The 18,573-nt window shown below is 45.2% G+C and overlaps 1 protein-coding gene across 1 annotated transcript; it reads right to left on the bottom strand.

The window, feature by feature from the left end:
- Positions 1-4,218: 4,218 nt before the first annotated feature.
- On the bottom strand, positions 4,219-18,095 carry LOC124693315 (guanine nucleotide exchange factor subunit Rich-like). Its single transcript, XM_047226791.1, has 22 exons — positions 17,850-18,095; positions 17,611-17,759; positions 17,446-17,527; positions 16,908-17,323; positions 15,990-16,419; positions 15,666-15,889; positions 15,149-15,344; positions 14,927-15,069; positions 14,684-14,858; positions 14,510-14,563; positions 14,180-14,356; positions 12,583-12,695; positions 11,421-11,603; positions 10,852-10,909; positions 10,651-10,710; positions 10,508-10,549; positions 10,293-10,423; positions 10,056-10,191; positions 9,895-9,972; positions 5,197-5,313; positions 4,708-4,770; positions 4,219-4,625 (listed from the first exon to the last, which is right to left on the bottom strand). Exons 1-22 carry the CDS (start codon positions 18,093-18,095, stop codon positions 4,524-4,526), a joined length of 3,375 nt encoding a protein of 1,124 aa, XP_047082747.1. The 3' UTR covers positions 4,219-4,523.
- Between the last annotated feature and the right edge of the window lie 478 nt (positions 18,096-18,573).

Below are 18,573 nucleotides of genomic sequence, written 5' to 3'. Positions count from 1 at the left end.
GATTTGTTTTCGGGTTCTAGCCAAGGCTGTTCCCAATTCTGGAAGAGCCTACACAAAATTAAATATTTTTCAAGGTAGGGCTAAGCACGCGGTCAGAGATGGAGCCCGCACCAATTTATGGATGGACTGGTGGCTAGGCAGCTAGGCAGTGTCCCCCTCATGGACACATTCCCCCTCCGTTTTGCTATTTGTGACAATCAATTCATTTCGGTGGCTAATAATAGACGTAATGATACTCTGGAAATCCGCTTTCATCGTTCACTAGATTAGGAGGGTCTGCGCTAGTGGCGAGAGTTGGAGACTATAATGACCATGGTGGAACTTGTCAGGGGGCGTGACAAGGTTTTATGGCACCTGGAACCGTCCGGTAGTTTTTCTGTCAAATCCATGTATGATAATCTCTCCCAAGGCACGACGGTGGCCCACTTCAAAGATATGTGGGAAGCTAAAGTACCTATAAAGATCAAAATCTTCTCCAGGCAACTTGCTCTAGATAAGCTCCCTTCGAGCCAAAAGATCGCTAGCCGATATGGCCCTTCCAATGGTCTTTGCGCTCTTTGCGGAGCCACTGAGGATGCCAATCACGTTTTCTTCTCCTGCTCCATTGCGCAATTTTCTTGGCCGGTCCTTCGCCAGCTGCTGGGGGCATCCTGCCAACTCCGCCCAGTTACATGCCATTCTATTGAGTTTCACGGGGTATACGCGATGGATTCTCCGGGTGCTGTTCCTAGCCCAATCCTGGCCGCTTTGGAACACGCACAACAAACTTACTATTGAGAAGAAAACTATTTCTAACTCGGCTGACATTATTTACAAAACCATTATCTTTTTGCAGCTGTGAAATCTAAAGTTTAAGGCAAGAGAAAAGGAGGGACTAAGCTGGATGGCGCGCGAGCTAAGGGAGTTGTACGTGTCTCTGAAGCCAACAAGATGAGGCCCTAGGGTGTGCCTTAACCGGCATTTGTTCGTGTCTAGGCGTGTCTGCGGGGAGGCCGACCCCGCCTATGTTTTACGATGTTCTCTTGGTGTTATTGGTGAAGCTGTAGGCCCAGCATGTCTGTAACTAACTGTGTTGAACTAAACCTCTGGCTTTATTAATTTAAAATTGGGCATTTCATGACTTTTATCTAAAAATAGGAGAAAACCCTTGATTTTTTTTATAGAAAGACCGTGGGAATGAATTTTTCTCAAGATTGGTCTATATATGAAAATGAGGCAATAGCTAGGACATCAGTACTTGTGATCTTTGTTAGTGCTATGAATTATTGTGTGTATAATGCAGGAAATTAACAAAAAAAAGCCCAAAAAGTAACAAAAGAGGATCTTTGGCGAGTGTCCTAGATCTAGACACTCGGCGAATATAGTTGGCCATGCATCCCAAGGCTTTTTGTTGAGTGCCCCAGGGCTTGAAACTCTGCAAAGGCAGGGGCTTTGTTATATGGTGCCAACTTTGGCACTCGGCAAACAAGGGGGCGATGTGGCAGCTTCACTGCAGCCGTGTCTTTGCATGCACCTGGGGAAGCAGCTGTCGTGTGTCTAGCCTAGACAATTGGCAAAGACGACGCGCCATTGACATCGGACAAATGGTCAAGTGCTTTTCTTTGGTGAGTGTCAACTCTTGATGCTTTTGATGCACATCAAAGGCTTTTGCCTAGTGTCGTGAAATTACATTCGGCAAAGATATTTTGCCGGAGAAGACTTGCCCGAGAAGTCTTTGCCGCTTTGCCGAGTAGTTTTGCCTTTTGCCGAGTATTTTTTGGTACTAGACAAAAAAATTGTTTCATGTATGATGTATGTGGGCAAAGAAATATTTTGCACGTACTAGCCTCACGAGCAAGATGAAAATCGATTTTCATTTTTTACGATAAAGGGAATATATTAATATCAGGAGATACCAAATACACATAGCCTCTGCAACAACGCAATAGCCTAATAGCAGTATAGATGCACACAGCCAAAAAAAAGTTAATTAAGAAATTAAAGTTCCACTACAGTATTCTAGCCCTAGCAACAACAACACATCCACCACCAAGACAACACCTGAACTTCAGACTCTCCAAAAGTTGCACCTCCCAGAAGGAAAAAATCGCACACGCGCCATCGTCGCCCGATCAAATATTTTAGATTTTCACCCTGAAGATAGTCTTCGCTCTCAAAATAGTGCTTTCAACAAGGTCATTTCTAGGCACAACTAATTAAGACCAGACCTTGGATTTTAACACTGAAAGAAAAGACTTCGAATTTCACATGTGATGTAAGGCACAAATCGATTTTCATTTGGATACGCATGTAACCGGTCGCTGTTTTCCTTTCCTTGCTGTGTGCGAGACGAAGAAGAAGGGATGTACATCGACGTTCATGGCTGACTGGCTACTTCTTGTTTCTACTTTCTACTGCAACCATCTCGATCCTCGTTTCGTTGTCATCGTATTGGTATTGAGCTTTGGTGCCTCGCTGGGTGTTAAGTAAGATGCCTCGAGGTTGAAGATGAAGGGCTTCGCAAGGATTTCATTGTAATTTTCGTTTTTTCGGAGTTCTTTGTACTGTTTGTTGTTTCTTTTAATGCTAGAGTCCTATTCGTCAAAAAAAAAGTAAGATCTCGTCTAAATTTCATTTATAGTGCATTTTACCAACTAGAGAAGATAAAATACACTGTAAGTAAAATCTTAGTCGGATCCCGCCTTGACACCTCATGTGACGCCACCGGCCGGTTGGTTCACTACATGCCCATCGTTTCTTTTTTCGTACTCAGTACAGTCACCATGTTAATCTGTAGATTTAATTTGGAGTGCAAGAAATGTGCTAGCTGATGTGTAGATATGTGTCTTCCGAAGACGGAATACTAATCCAACTAACGAACTCGAGAAAAGTAGAGAATTAAAGCCACTTTATTGCTACAGCCCAACACAACTAAAAGCCACTTTTGAACAAACAATATTTGACTATGGCTAGCACATACATGCATGTGATTAAAAGCCCCTAACAATATTTGTCTACGAACAAACCCTATTTGGCGACGGCACATTCCCTCGAGGAGGCACCACGAACATTTACGCCTATATAATGGCACCTCGCAAGCTTCGTGCTTCATCATCGGAAGCTTCAACATCCACCGCACTAAGCTAAAAAAAAAGGAGCATCCGACATGGCCATGAACATGAAGGCCATCACACTGTGCATGTTGGTCCTTGCCTTTGCTGCGGTGACCGCCCTTGGCTTCAGCAGCGATGAAAATGCCGTGCCGGGCAATGCGCAGTGCGGAGGTAGAAGGAAGTGCGGCGGCGGTCTCTGCTGCAGCAGGTATGGGTTTTGTGGCCTCGGTGGCAACTACTGTGGCGTTGGGTGCCAGAACGGGCCGTGCTATAGAACAACCAACGTTGTTGAAAGTGGTGTGCCCGGCAACGCGCAGTGCGGAGGTAGAAGGAAGTGCGGTGGCGGCCTTTGCTGCAGCAGGTATGGGTTCTGTGGCCTCGGCGGCGACTATTGTGGCGTCGGGTGCCAAAACGGGCCATGCTATAGAATAGCCAACGTCGATGAAAATGATGTGTCCGAAAACGCACAGTGCGGTGGTAGAAGGAGGTGTGGTGGCGGCCTATGTTGCAGCAGGTACGGGTTCTGCGGCCTTGGCGGTGACTACTGTGGCGCCGGGTGCCAGAACGGCCCATGCTATAGAACAGCCAACCTTCTTTCCGATGAAATGATGTAGACACCGACATGCTCGTAGTGCTCCGTGTCTGAATTGCTCCAATAAAATGGCCTGATGCCTGGATATCGCCCGTGCGTGGATGGCTCATAGGCGCCCGTTAGTATGTGTAATGGTACTATTTGTGTAGTGAATAAAGACGGACCGCATGCAGTCCTTTGGGTCGTCAAACATATTTACCGTGCTTGCTGGCACTGTATTGGTTTTTCATCGAAGCATGCACGCTCAGCGGCTGCCTAGTTTTCGGTTTGAACATTTGCAGTGCTATCCCTGCCGCAGCAGTAAGTACAAAGGCGGTGGCAGAAGAGTGTGATCTGATTGAAATTTCTCGTTAAACTATGCGAGTTCTTCCGTCCTGCAGGTTAGGTGTTCCATAGAGGTTAGGTGTTCCATAGAGGTTAGGTGTTCCATCGAGCTAAATGATGCTAGAACCAGATGGATACAAGTTACAAGAATATGAACATATAATGAACATCTCGGGCAAGAGATAGGTGATGAGCATACACATAATGAAGGAACAAAAAGACACTGGATGCTCATAACTGGTATATACTTTACATTGTTAGGGAGAAGCGCATACTTACAGAAAGGGGAAGATTGCACACTCTCACTCTGCCGCAACTAATGATACAACAATGTGGTGATCAACTCATTTACTGCACAAAAGGCTGTCGTAGCCTCTAAGATGTTGCTCTAAGGGGGAAACCCCCAAATAATACTATCTACAAAAGATTCCCCGGGCTTCTCTCTTTCTAACTGTATGTGTTAAATTAACACAGGCTAAACTGTTGAGCATCCAAAAGATCGCTATCCTTCAGCCTCATGACAGTGGTCCGTTTTGCAATGTAAGATCAGAAACTGAAGAAAGCTCCTCCTCCAAGGCGCTAAGAAGATCAAGGTACTCTCTGAATACGTCATGTGACTGCAAGTGATTCGTACACATGTCAGAGACACTTATAAAGTTTATAGACCCAATAAAACAAACACCTTTTGTACTTGCTAACCTGTAGGGTAATGCTATATGCTTTCCACAACCGCATATCATGTCGAAAGAGATCCACCAAAACCTGAGGAACAACAAAAAGATGTATTGCAACAGCAAGGCTGAGTTTACATAGCCAAACAATTTGATGTATAATAATTCACTTCTAAACCATCACACCTGTAAACTTCAAATAGAGCAGATAAAAAAAATCACTGTTATTCACTGATAAAGTGCACCAACTAGATAACTATCTGATCTAGAAAAAAGGATTCTACAGCAATAACTCTAACCTGTTAAGTACAAGTTGTGCGACAAGTAAATACTGGCAGGCAAGTAGTGGAGGACCAAATGTATGCCTAATGTTCAACCCATGGTTAAGAGCCAAAAAACAACTCCAGCGCAGATGCAAACGTCAATGACAAGATTACCAAAGCACAGCACACATACATTTTAACTTGCATAAAAGAATTGTTAACCATGTCAAAGCATAAAACTATATGAGTATTACCTCTGCACGTCTCAATAAGGTTGCTAGCACCACAATCCACTCCTTAAACTTGACAGAACACATATGAGCAAGAAGGAACTCAGCATCGAGCCGGCTCTGAAGTGTGTCCATTTGGAGCTGTCATCAGATATCGGCATACAAGTGAGAACTTTTTCCAAGAAAAACAGATAAAACCAAAATAATATATTTTGAAACGTGTGATTTCTAAACTTGCAAATCAACCAAGGGGGGATCGAGGTATGTGACGCATATGCTCAAACCAAGGTAAAAAGGTGTTATCATATGAAGGGTTTCAACCACACAAACAAGCGAGCAATGCAAGGAAAGGAAAATCAGGAAGTGGACAAAACCAGCAATTGGCAAGCCGAAACTCAACTTGGAAAGGTCCCACATCCGAATCCATGCCCACGTTTGGATAGGATATGGGTAAATAAAAATTAACCATTCTGTTTTGGGCATAGGGAGAATACATCCAATTACCCTCAACTTATCCATACCCACAAAAATCAATACGGGGATGCCTTTCCTCTTGCCCGTAACTTCGCCTCCACAATCTGCTCTGCCTCCACAAGATTGTTCTGGTGAAAAGGATCGCCAACCTCCACAGCGCCATCTCCAAGCTGCCGTCCTTGATCCCATCTCCCGTCAATCGACGACATCGTCTGGCTGTGTGCCTCGAGGCGCCCTGGTCTGACGCGCTCACTGTACTCAAGTTAGCGAGTATGTGTGGAATTCAGGGACTGACAAATACATGGCTCCAGCACTTCCCTCGGGATGTTGCGAGCGCTATGTCCATCAACTGTAATTATGTTTCCAATGAATAAAATTTACTTTGTTGGCGAGCCATATGAACAGCTTGACTCGAGGGGGCACCCATGCCTTCCAGATCACTTTCCAGGTGTTGCAGCGCATGGAGCCACAGAAGGTAGCGAGGTAGCCAGAGCCCGCGGAGTAGGTGCCGTCCGCAGTCCACTTCCAGATGAGCTGGTCAGGCTGTGTGGAGAGGGTGGTTTGCATGACCGTGCGCCACCACAGCAGATATTGCCTAATTTCATGAATGCCAGCGTGCCGTGGATGTCACGCACCCAGCTGTTGCCCTGGAGGCCGTCAGCGACAGTCCGCATCTTCCTTCTTCGCTTGGGGATGCAGTTGTATAGCAGGGGTGCGAGCCCCTACACGGCCCTGCCGCCAATCCAACGATCCTCCCAGAACATCGCTGACGTGCCGTCACCGATGGTCATGCTTGTAGAGGCGAAGAAGAGGCTGCGCTCGGCTGCAGAGAACTGCAGGTCCATACCATGCCATGCTCTGCTGGGGTCCGTTTTACTGAACCAGAGCCACCGTAAGCGCAGAGCGAAGCCTGCACGCTCGATGTCTTGCACTCTGCGACCTCCATAAGAGGTTGGCCGGCAAACCTGCTGCCAATTGACGTGGCAGTTCCCTCCCTTAGCCTGGGCACGCCCCTCCCAGAAGAAACTTCTCTGAATCTTCTGGATTAGTTTGAGGGTTTTCTTGGAGGGGGCAAGAACGAGCAGCTGATGGATCAGGACAGCGCAGACCACAGCCTTGACAAGCGCCAGGCGCCCTGCCTTGTGCATCAGGCGTGTGATCCAAGTGGGCAGCTTGTCAGCGACCTTTGCCACCAGGGGTTGGAGTTGTGCAGTTGCCAGGCGCCGGACCATGAGGGGGATTCCCAGGTAGGTCATGGGCAGGGCGACAACAGGGCAGCCGAGGCCTGTCGCCACCAGCTCAGCCTCAACGTCGCAGTGCAGGAGGGCTGCGGAGCTCTTGGAGTAATTCACCAGAAGTCCGGAAGCTCGACCAAAGATCTTCAGGATAGACTTGACTGCGTTGATGTCGCCGGTCGATGGGTGGCAAAAGAGCAGTACGTCGTCTGCGTACAGCGATATGGTGGGCATGGTCTGACGTGGGTGCAGCCGCTGCAGCATGCCCAGCTTGTAGGCATGCCTAATCAGGCGCCCCAAGACGTCGATGGCGAGGACGGACAGCTGCGGCGACAGGGGATCACCCTGCCGCAGGCCTCGTCGATGCCAGATCGGGGTCCGAGCTTGCCGTTGATGAGCACTCTGGTGCTGGCAGAGCTCAGCAGGATCGCGAGCCAGTCGAGGAAGCGGTCACCGAAACCAAACCGGCGCAGGACCTTAAAGAGGAAGGGCCAGGATATGGAGTCGAACGCCAAATCAAGCATGAGGATCACCCTCGGTTCACGCAGCTGATGGAGGACCCTCACGGATTGCCGCACTAGCACGTAGTTGTCTTGTTAGACTCCACCTGGCGATGAACGCGTTCTGGTTTTTGCTAACCAGGGAGTCCAATCTGGGAGCGAGCCACAGCGACAGGAGCTTGGCGAAGAGCTTGGCCACCAGGTAGATCAGGCTTATGGGCCTGAGGTCGCCGATGGACGCGGCGTCAGCCCGCTTAGGCAGCAGCATCAAGAGCACTTGGTTAAGCCGATGGAACCCTCACGGGAGAAGTGTGTGTAACTGCTGAAAGGCCGCAACAAGGTCGTACTTGATTGTCGCCCAGCAGGCGCAGAGGAACTCGGCAGTGAAACCATAGAGTCCGGGGGGCCTTGGGCAGGCAAGAGCTTGATCGCGTCCCAAATCTTCGCTTCCTCGAAGGGCGCCTCCAAGTCGTCAAGGCCATCAGACGGAGCAATTAGCTCGTCGAGGTCGAGCGTCACGTGGCGGGAAACATCGGTGCCGAGCAAAGTGTGAGAAAGCGTTCTCGGCCATGTCGGCGTGTTCCATCAGCACTCTCTGCTCGGAGACAAGAGAGTTGATCTTGTTCTTCTGCCAGCGGTGGGAGCACTGCAGGTGGAAGAAGGCCGTGTTGGCGTCCCCATCCTTCAGGAAAGCGATGCGGGCGCGTTGTCTGGCGATCATGCGCTCCATCAAGACAGCTCCTGGACCGCAGCTCGCCTACAGCGCCGCGGCCTGCAGCAGCACCCCCGCTGCCTCCTATGCGACTAGGATTTTGAGACAATGGCTCACTTGCTCACTGCCTGCCCCTTCTCATGCCAGATTTGGTACGAGACCTTGGCTTGGCTCCGGCTTCCCTGCCAGCCTCCCGATGGTACTTCGTCGCTGCTGAGTGGTCCATATCGAGCAAACTCGCCACCACAAAGCCCATGCACAAGGGTCTTGCCTCCACGATGCTCCTAATCCCTTGGATGCTCTGGAAACAGAGGAACGAGTGTGTCTTCGACAACGCCCAGCCCTCCACTTCCGCCCTGCTTTCCAGGACGAGGCTACGCTATCACGCTCTGGCCTAAGTTCTGCCATCCACCTGGGATGTGCATTCATGTATATGTTAGTTCCCCTGTATTCACCTCCTAGGAGGATTGTAACCAAACTTCTCTCTTTTCAATGAAATGAAACGCAAAGTCTCTGGGTTTTCTCGGAAAAAAAAATCCCTTTTCGCAGCAAAAAAAAGTAAGTAGATGATCTACACGAGATAATCTTAGCTTATTGTTCCTTTTCTATTTCAATAGTGTCAACTGGTTTGCTGATTTGCTCGAGTAAAGCATCTCATTAAATATTCACAATATTCAGGTCCAAGCAGTGTTGAGCAAAGCACAACTAGCCTGAGAAAACTGCGGCAAACACTTTGTTTTTTCTAAAAACTAAGAACGTCAACACCATTTATTATGTGACCACACTTATTAATCTTAAACAGAATTAAAACTGAGAGTTTCACAAGGGCTGCCAAAATAGTTCAGGCTCAACAAACTGTTCGAGCTAGATTCGTTCTAGGCTCACAAGCAAAGCTCAAGCCTGACCTCATTGCAAGCTTCAGAAGATCAAGCTCAAAAAGTCGGCCATGCTTGGTAGAACTTAAAACGAGTGGTCCACTCTTCTCTCCCCGAAATTTCGACGATTCCACACCCACTTAGAACCCCAAGCCAACCGTTCTTGCAACCCTGTGCTGAAGGCTGAATGAAGTTTTCAATCCAAAAAAACAAATGGCAGCAACACCTTAAACTGATTCAACTTTCTCAGTTTGCAGCTAAGCACTGGTCCTCAAGGCTCTTTCATGCACACAAAGAGTCAAGTCCAAGAGAGAAGCTGTGCTGACTCATAACTGCAAATATATTTTCAAGCCTGCACTGGTGTTACAGGCCATCTTAAATTATTCCTACATGTCATGGAATGATAGCATAAAGTGCTGGATGTTTAGTACCAATTTCTGTGTGGAATGAGCATGTAGATGTAGCACCACCTATTAAGGAAAACTCAGGCGAGGCACTAAGGCAAAATCAGCCCTTGGCTCTTGCACAGATGAGTTGGGTATAACTTTTTCTTTACAGTCATGAGGCTCGCTGAGTGGAGCTCGGACTTGTCCAAGCCTTTGACGAGTTGAGAGCTCAAGCTTAGCTTTAGGCTCGGGGTGTAAGTCGAGGTTGAGCCAGGCCTGGGTGTATGCACTCACAGTCGGCTCAGCTCGTTGACAGCCGTAAGTTTTATCGTTCAGCATTACAGATTTTTCAAACTTTGAAATGAAATTTGTAATATATACACCTCAAATGTCTTTGCAAAGAAAAACTTCTAAATAGCTAAGTATTATTCCTATAATAATAAGCAAGACATAATGCTCCTGACTTGCAAATAACTTGAGCATAAAAGTAATCTTGAGGTATTCTCGAAAAAAGTAAATATTCATGATTTGTTAATTAACCTTTTCTCCAATTAGTTCAAGTGCAGATGCAAAATTCTCCAGTCGAGCAGACCCTAGCCTTTCTCGCTGAAGATATTCCTGCATAAAGTTACAATGAAGTTTGATAACATGTGGCTTGAAATCGGTAAAAATGTTATAATGATGAATGCTTAGAATCTCACCACAAGATCAAACTGAGTCCCTTTGACAAAAGCAACGAGCTTCGAAAGTTCCTTGCCAGACATCAAATAGCTGGCATGACTCTCCAGAATATTCATAACAGAGGCAATATGTGGACTAAGTTCTTTCACTGAGTTACTGTCCAAACAGGGAATAACAGTTCAGAAATTCTGATAGCAAAACCATAATCTTATTTCAAAATAACAATATAACCTTTTAAAATTAACTACAAAATGTACCTTTTCAAATCAGAAGATTGTCTCTTATATGGTGAACGGAATAGAAAATAGCCCATAAACCTTGGAGATAGTTTTTCAGAGTCCGTATTGGCATTTTCGAAGTCTCTGCCAGACCTTAGCAAGAAGCGAACCTAAGAACATTAGTTGCATTACGTTATTATTCCCCTCCAGACTATAAATATAGGAAATAGACAAGTTATAGCATAAAAGCATACCAACTCCCCAGCAAGCTCGTACAGAGATTCATCGAGTGTAGCCTGCAAAGTAATGAACACTCAAAAAATTTAGCTTGAACATGTGAGACAACTAGCACATAGACCAGACCTAAACCACCTTATGATTAAGGTAAAAGAATTACTTGGAGCAAACGGAGTGCACAATACTGACTGACAGCAGGGCCTTCCAGCTTAGCAATGACCTGCAGTCACAGAACATTGTAAGCACTAATTCTTGTATAACTAAATGATAATAATGGTGAAAATTACTCTTTGTTAGTGCATAAGCCTGAGCAATTCAATCATGCCTCAGATATCATTTAACATATCCTAAAAGGGCGTACCAGTATGTAGCAAGCAGCCGTCCTGTACCATCTCCGTTGGAAACATTCCTCAAACATCCTATCATGGAAGATCGGTCATAATAAGAACACAACCATTATATTTATTTCATATGTTAATTGGTAGGTAAAAATCATAAACATCCAATTTGAGTCTGCACTCCCAAGATACCAAATGCTGGTGCTGGACTGATAACCATAAATATTCGGCAAGTATTGATACACACCAATGACGAAGCACTGTAGTTTTGGAAATTGACAGGCGAGACAAATCAAAATGACATCTATATCCTCTATCCTCTAGAAACCCTAAGAAACAAGCCAAGTTCAACAAAATTCCTGAGCTCTCTAAGATTAAGGTCATTTTGAAGCCCGGCTAGACACCAGTCCATGTTACTGATAAGCACTTCAACAGATTCATCATTAGATTCTTGATGGACACCAATATGACAGATGGAAGTGTGCAACCACAAGTGGATCTACACTCTAGCTGGCATGGTAATTATTTATACTAAGAGCAAGAGTTACAACAAGGTATGCATCTTTGGAAAAATAAAAGGCTGCACACTTACTCTGTGGATCGTCCAGCTGCCGAGAAAAGATCTGCCCAGTGCCGACCATCAGTTTTCCTAGCAACACTGACTACAACATCCATATATTCAGAAAAGTTTCGAAGTAGGTCACATGTCTTCTCTAAAAGAGATTTCTTTGGAGATTCACTTTTGTGTGAAGGTTGATTTTTTGAAGCACTTGGCCTGCAATTAGCAAGTAGCCAATAAGAAAAAGGCTCGATACATTATTTCAGCAATGATGACAAGAAAGCTAGCAACTTGGTCAACAAAAGATGAAAACACGCTACCAATACAGCAATAAATAGAAATATCAAGGTGGTGGATGGCATCCAGTTGAAAGCGCTTTATCATAAACAATACACAGTGAACCAGCATAGCATGTTTCAGACACTTCAACTCTGGCCTGCAAATCCACAAAGTCTCCTAGAAAAGAGATCTTGGCTCATACTCCCTCCGTTCGATAATTCTTGTCGTGGTTTTAGTTCAGGTAGTACTAAATATGGGGATGGGGAGAATTTCATAGTACTAAATTGCATTGGGATTGCTGCCACGTTGTGGTCTCTCCGCACCATACAGACTAAGATGTTTTTTTAACGGACAGTGCTGAAACGCCCCACTGATGCGGTATTATGAATATGGATCCTTTTTGCAGCAATGGCGGCCTCTCTGGGACTCCCAGACACAAGACAGCTTTGACTAGGCAATTGGTGAATGCAAGAGGAAGTTGGCTCTGCTACGACGTCGGACGGTCGGACCTGAATTTTCTTTGGAAATCATTCCTTTTGGGGGTCTTATCTTAGCTATGGCTGATGAGGAGTTTGCCTTCAGTTTCCTGATGTTTGTTGCTGTTCATTTAGTATCTTTTCCCTGGAGAGTGTTTACAGGGAGTTCTATTAAACAACTATCTCCACTGTCGTTTGTTTGGGTTGATCACCTTGTAGTGCCAGGGGAGTGACTAGGCACGCTTTTATTTTTGAACTTTCCTTGTAAAACTGGTTGATAACCCAGTTCCTGTAAGCGAACCTCTATTGCTTTCAATATAAAACAGGACCTAATGCCAATTCACCAAAAACTATATAGCATGTTTCCATATTTTATTTAGCTCCATACTGCAAATATAAAGTACATTTGTAGAAGGACAGTGTAAGTCAGAATTAAATACCTTGATATATCTGCTTCGAATACCGTAAACAAAAGCCACTCTAAACAGTGAGAAAAGTGAGGTTTCTCTGCTGACAAGTTTGCCAAACGTAAAGCTTCTTCATGTTTGTCTCTCTGTTAATAAAAAAAGAGAATGGAAGACTAAATTTAAAGGCACAAGAAAATTATTTACTCCATACAACTTTGGAATTGGCATATAAGCTCTACAAAACACTAAAACAGGCCAACATATTAAAAGTTGATTCAAGTAGTCCAATAAAGCATTGTTGTGCCATAACTTCATGGTAAAGCCATAACACTAATCTTCTGAATACATCAACCTAGTGTCCTAGTTTAATGTAGGCGGAATCATCTTCTTTCGATGGTTATATTCACTCTGTAACAAAGTACTGCTACACACTTCAACGTGGCCAATACAGCAGCTCAATAAAGAAATAAATCCCAAGGTTCACCGTAATGTATCGAAAACTTCTGCAAGGGTAGCACGATGGCAACAAATTTGGTAGACCTTAACAACTGTTTTCTCAAACAGGGAGAGACCCTCCCCCTAGTACTGCAATCTATTGAAGATAGTAGTACATAATAAGGCTGATTTGTGTCCACAAGAAATTAGCACCCTCTTTCTGCGAAAATATTTTCTCTCTTGGGTGTTGACTCCCTTTCAGATTCTGATCAATCTCTGCAACTATCCTTGTTATCCCTATGCTATTTCGGGTCCGCGGTGAGTCTTCAGGGGGGATGTCCAGACACCAGAGATATTGATGAACTAACAGGCACAAGCCATACTAGTTGACATGGGAGGAGGTGGACATGGTTTTAAAGGCGCCAAGGCGTCCTAAGGCGAAGGGGGGGGGGCGCTCCGACGCTTAGGCGACGCCTAGGCGGACGCTTTGGACGCCTAGGTGCCTAAGGCGGGCGTTTTTCTAAGGCGTAGGGGGAGCGCTTGGAGCCTTGGACGCTTAGGTGACGCCTTTAAAACCATGCTTATAGATTTGGCACTTGATAGGACTAAATGGAAATTGGCAATCTATGTAACAAAACCATAATGCACTTTTCTTGTTTTGTCTATTTATATTCTTTTAAACTCTCCTCACTGTTTGGTCGGCACGTGTTTTTGTTGGGTTTCATCGCTATCCTACTCCAACTTGCTTGGGACAAAAGGCTCTGTTGTTGTAACAGGCACAGGCCATATGTTGACTTGCAAAGTTAGTAAAATAACAACATAATACCAATTATCCAAGCTAAAATCAATAGTGGAGAAAAGTCTTGGACGGCAATGTATGAAAAATATTAGCTAATCACATGTAAGTGTGTAGCAATGTTCATGCAATCATCGTCAAACTTGGTCCTCCCTTTTTTAAAATCTTTGAAGCATAAGTCATATTTTTCACTTGGTTGTGTACTAGCACTAACCTGAAGGTAAGAACTCAATTTTAGGTGCACTGCTAGTGATCTAAATAATATTTTACTAATGTGAAAATCTTACATTTTTTTACTCTTATCAGATTAATGAAAAAGTTTCTGAAGATTGCATTTATCTTTATACAGGTCAACATAGAAAACATAATGTAAAGAGGAATGATCAATGCCAATTTTACCTGAAGGAGATGCCGTAGTAAACAATGCAATATTGTTTGCGCTTTTGGGGAAGGTTCAAAGCATGGGAACTCTGAGGTTGAGAAGGACATTCTCTGAGAAACACCAACTACTGCGCCAACATTTGGAAGAAGACCAAGAGGATACACCTCTCGGTCAAATTCAAGCTCTGGATCCAACTACAGAATCAAATAAGACATGCTCAATTATAACTAACAATTATATCATGACAAAAATTAGCATTATTACGACATTATTAATAGTTTTACTAAAAAATAAACACATATGAAGCAGGTGGAGAACTCCATTGTATGATTTCAGAAGATCGGTACCTGCAAAAAATCCTCTTGCCTAAAAGGATTTGCTCCATGTGACGGGTACCATACCTGCAACAAAGCAGAATCTGCATAAAAGAATTGCAGGTAGATTTTGAAAAAACATCTATGACCCCAAAATGCATGGGCATAACAAAGAGATATATATTGTGGAGTACCATTTAAACCAACCTGCATCCCTTGATGGCCATAGTCAAGCCATGAAACCTCTTTGATAAGATTACCCTTCTCTTCCATTTGAGAACCAGTGACCCAGAAGAGTTCAACTGAATTTGTAAGTGATTGTTCATGTCCATCGTCCATGTCCAGCACAGAAAGTTCCCCATTCACCCGCAAGATAAGGCACCTGATATATTGTAAACCAAATAAAAATCAAAGAGAACATTACCAGGTGACATTTGGGTTAAAATATACCTTGATGGTTGTCGGGACAGCAAGTCAGAAGATCCATTTGAATCCCGCTTCAGAAATTGTTCATCAGTTCGTTCAGGAATCAAGCGCATTGAAACAGGTGGGCTCTTTGGACTCATAATTGAAAGTTCTCTAACTGTTGAAAGCTGCTTAATCGTAGAGAAATAAACGTTATCAGACAGAGCTGGCAGGCCACACATTGAGGATGCAAAATTTTCACATCACCTGTAAAACTGGACTACTGGCAGGTGACAATTCTCCCGAGATAATCACATGAAAGATATGCACATCAAACGGACTGTAGGTAACGAGAACATAGTCCTGAAAGACATCCATGACAATAGGTCTACCAAGCAGTGGTTTTCGGTAAAGTAAAGAGCTATGATCAAGGTGATATCTTGGGAAAAACAGCAGCTCGTACCTAAGAAAAATGCAGCAAACTTATCATATAGCTAAATGCTAAATAGAAAATCACATTAGAAGAAAAAAAAAACATGATATTTAAATAGGAACAAAGCACTAAGAAAAGAAAATATTAGTGAATTTTTTTGACATATTAGCAAATTGTGAGGTTCAATCAGTACCTATGTGAGTTCAAGCACTGGTTCAAAACACGAAAAATCAGTTCACAGACATACTACGGAGTATTATAAATAGAGAGCCTATATGTGTTCAACTAGAAAGTCTCAGACTTGAGATAGTTAGCAGATAGCAAAAACTAAGGTAAGAAAGTGAGACTAACGTGTTTGATGATTCAACATAATTGCACACGATGACTATTTTCCCCAGCCACAATAAGCCTTTGCATTGAATCTTCTGCTCTTGAGTAACATCCCCAAAAAAACGCCATCTTTTGTTTCGCAAATCATACAGCACTAGACCATGAGAGCCAGCCACTGCCAAGTACATACCGTCATCGCTTGCAACTACATGCAGAACTGGCCAGTTCTGTGAGCTATATGACACCTGCTTCAAAAATAGAAGTATTATGATGAGCCATGCATCAACATATGTCGCAACACTCTTGCCTAAGAAACAAATCAAAAGATCAAACTGAACACTTAACTGGAATATTAAGATGCAATATCTTAAGTTCGTCAGTATCATCGGGTTGCACTAATAGAATTCGATCTTCGCCATAAAGAATCTGGCGAATGTATGTTGTGCTTGAAAGTCCTCTGTTGAGGCAACATTTGGCAAATGAGAAAGCAAGAACCCTTTCTGACAAACTTTCTTCAACTGCGAATAATTTATACCCATAATCATCCCATTGAATATGTGATGTTCCGCCCATTAGAGGCTCAAATTTTTGGGCACTAGGTTTAACCATTGGAGACAATGCAGAATTTGATCCGGCCTGACGAATTGTGCACATCAACCGACATCCAGATACAGACCAAACAGTAAGTCCCCTGAATTTCCATCCAACTGCAAAAGCACAATTGTCAGGCGTCCAAGATATACAAGTAACAGGACCGGTATCTTCCACTGAATACCTACAAAGTTTTACCCAAGAAAAAAACAGTTATCTCAGCTTCCATAGAATAATAACTGAAAAACATTGCTGGTATATCAACCTAGTACACGCCAGTCACAACTCACACGCCAGAGTAAATGTTGAACGATTGACCGTTCTGGCAAAATGACACGTTTAAGCTAAGCACAAGAAAACAATGTTGACCGTTCTGGCAAAATGACATGTTTAAGCCTAAGCACAAGAACAATATTTGCGTTAAATGTTGAACCCATACAATCAGGCAGTCGAAATTCGCCTGAATAACACTTGGAGATGTAGAGATCTAGTCAAGTGGCAGGTATCTTAAAATTTCCTCTAACTTATATGCAATAAGGGTATCGTAGATCAGTAAAAAAATTGCAATCAACTGCCAGAAAATTAGGTAGTCAGAACTCTCAACTCTCGATGCAACTGGTACTAAAATCTCTAATAATTTTAAAAATACATATATCTGTACGAGAGGCTTACCCCCAATCAAACAAGGAAACGGTGCGCATATGCCGCGCATTCTCAGCCAGGTCATACAACTCAACGACACCTCTGGCGCACCCAACGGCAAGAACCTGCTGATCGGAAGCCACGGACGTGCACATCGCGTCACCAGTGTTCAACCATCTCTCCACTCTGATGCCGCCGGTTTGCTTCAACCCCTTCTTACCGACCGTGCAGAGCGCGACCTGACAGTCCGAGTACAAAGCCACCAGCAGCCTCAGCTTGACCGACAACTCGACACCGACGATAGCAAAGTCCCCTGTGCAGCAGGGAGCAGGCCTCGCATTAGAACCTCCTCGCGAGCTAGGCGGATCGAACACCAAAGCGTCTACAACGGCGGCAGTTTTGTCGGGCGAGCACGCCGAGCAGCGGAGCTTGAAGGTGTCCGAGAACTGGCAGGCAACAACAACAAACGCGCTTAGCATGGCAAGCAGGAGGCAGGCGGAGGTGGCATAGCTGCTAGCTTCTAACGGGCGACTTACGAGAAACAAAAGCAGTATGCATTTCCATGTACCTCAGCATTCCAGGACACGACCTGCAAGTGCCCGTTGGACAGCCCAAAGAGCGCGCTCTTGCTGTCGCACGCGAAGTTGCTCCTGCGACACGATCGAACACTTTGAATTTAGCTCCCCGCGGCGGCAGGAATTGTTTTTGGGGTAAGGAGTGAGGGGTACCGTACGTTATGGAGATGTCGGTGGCGAGAGGAACCTTCTCGACGATTATTTGGGATAGAGTGGCGAGGCAGAGCCCCGGGAGCTGCTTGCCGCCGACGATCAGCGGCTTCCCCGAGAGCTGCACCTTGTATATGTAGAGGTGGAAAGAAGAGGTCTGCGACACAGCACAAACACACACACGCACACAGTGAGTTCTTGCGCGGGGAAAGCAGGCGGGGGGGAGAGGGGCAGGCGGCGGGCTGACCAGGACGGCGACAGTCTTGGCGTCTGGGCTCCAGACGGCGTGGGCGTTGGGGCCGTGGGAGGCGAGGGACTCCGGGGAGCGGTCGAGGCGGGCGAGGCGGACCTTGTGGTGGGAGGCCGACCAGAGGTGGAGCGAGGCCGGGCAGACGGCGAGGAGGAGGCGGCCGAGGACGCGGAGGAGGACCACGCCGTCCGAGTCGCCCGGGTCCAGCGGGATCGACTGCGGCCACCCGTACGCCATGTACATCGCGGCGTCGGCGTCGGCGCCGGCGGCGAGAGGCCCCCTCGCCGGTGGGAGTCGGGTGGGCGAGATGCGGCGCGGTCGGGGAGATCTGAGGATGGCCGATGCGGGAGGCGCACACCAGTTTTTCTGATTTGCCTTTTCGCTCCTTTTTTTTCTTTTTTTTTCAATTGTTTACTTCAGAATCAGATCACAGATTCAAAGCTTGTCGATCCATGTAGACAATGTTGCTTGATCTACCAATAAAGGTGACATCACCTCTGACACGACTAAAATACACAACCCGCAAAAAAAAACACTAAGGGCCTCAATCTAGTGCCACTTTTTTTTTGAAACATAAAAGTAGTAAAAAAATACAAAAAGATCTTTGAACCACCTAGCGACGACTATGAGCACTTGAACGAGACTAAGGTGCGCCATCCTCGCCCATCACTCATTGGAAAATAAAGTTTTTTGTAGTAGACAATAGGAAGTTATCATGCTA

Source organism: Lolium rigidum, chromosome 2 (assembly GCF_022539505.1).
Source record: "Lolium rigidum isolate FL_2022 chromosome 2, APGP_CSIRO_Lrig_0.1, whole genome shotgun sequence".
In the NCBI taxonomy this organism is placed as follows: Eukaryota; Viridiplantae; Streptophyta; class Magnoliopsida; order Poales; family Poaceae; genus Lolium; species Lolium rigidum.
This window is presented reverse-complemented; position numbering and strand designations above follow the sequence as displayed.

Excerpts from the sequence above, each read along its gene's own strand:
- LOC124693315 (XM_047226791.1), bottom strand. The coding sequence starts at position 18,095 with ATGTACATGGCGTACGGGTGGCCGCAGTCGATCCCGCTGGACCCGGGC. Across the intron at positions 14,859-14,926 it reads CTGTCCCGACAACCATCAAG|GTGCCTTATCTTGCGGGTGA; the intron begins GTATATTTTAAC and ends ACAATATATCAG. Across the intron at positions 11,604-12,582 it reads TTCGAAGCAGATATATCAAG|GCCAAGTGCTTCAAAAAATC; the intron begins GTATTTAATTCT and ends TGCTAATTGCAG.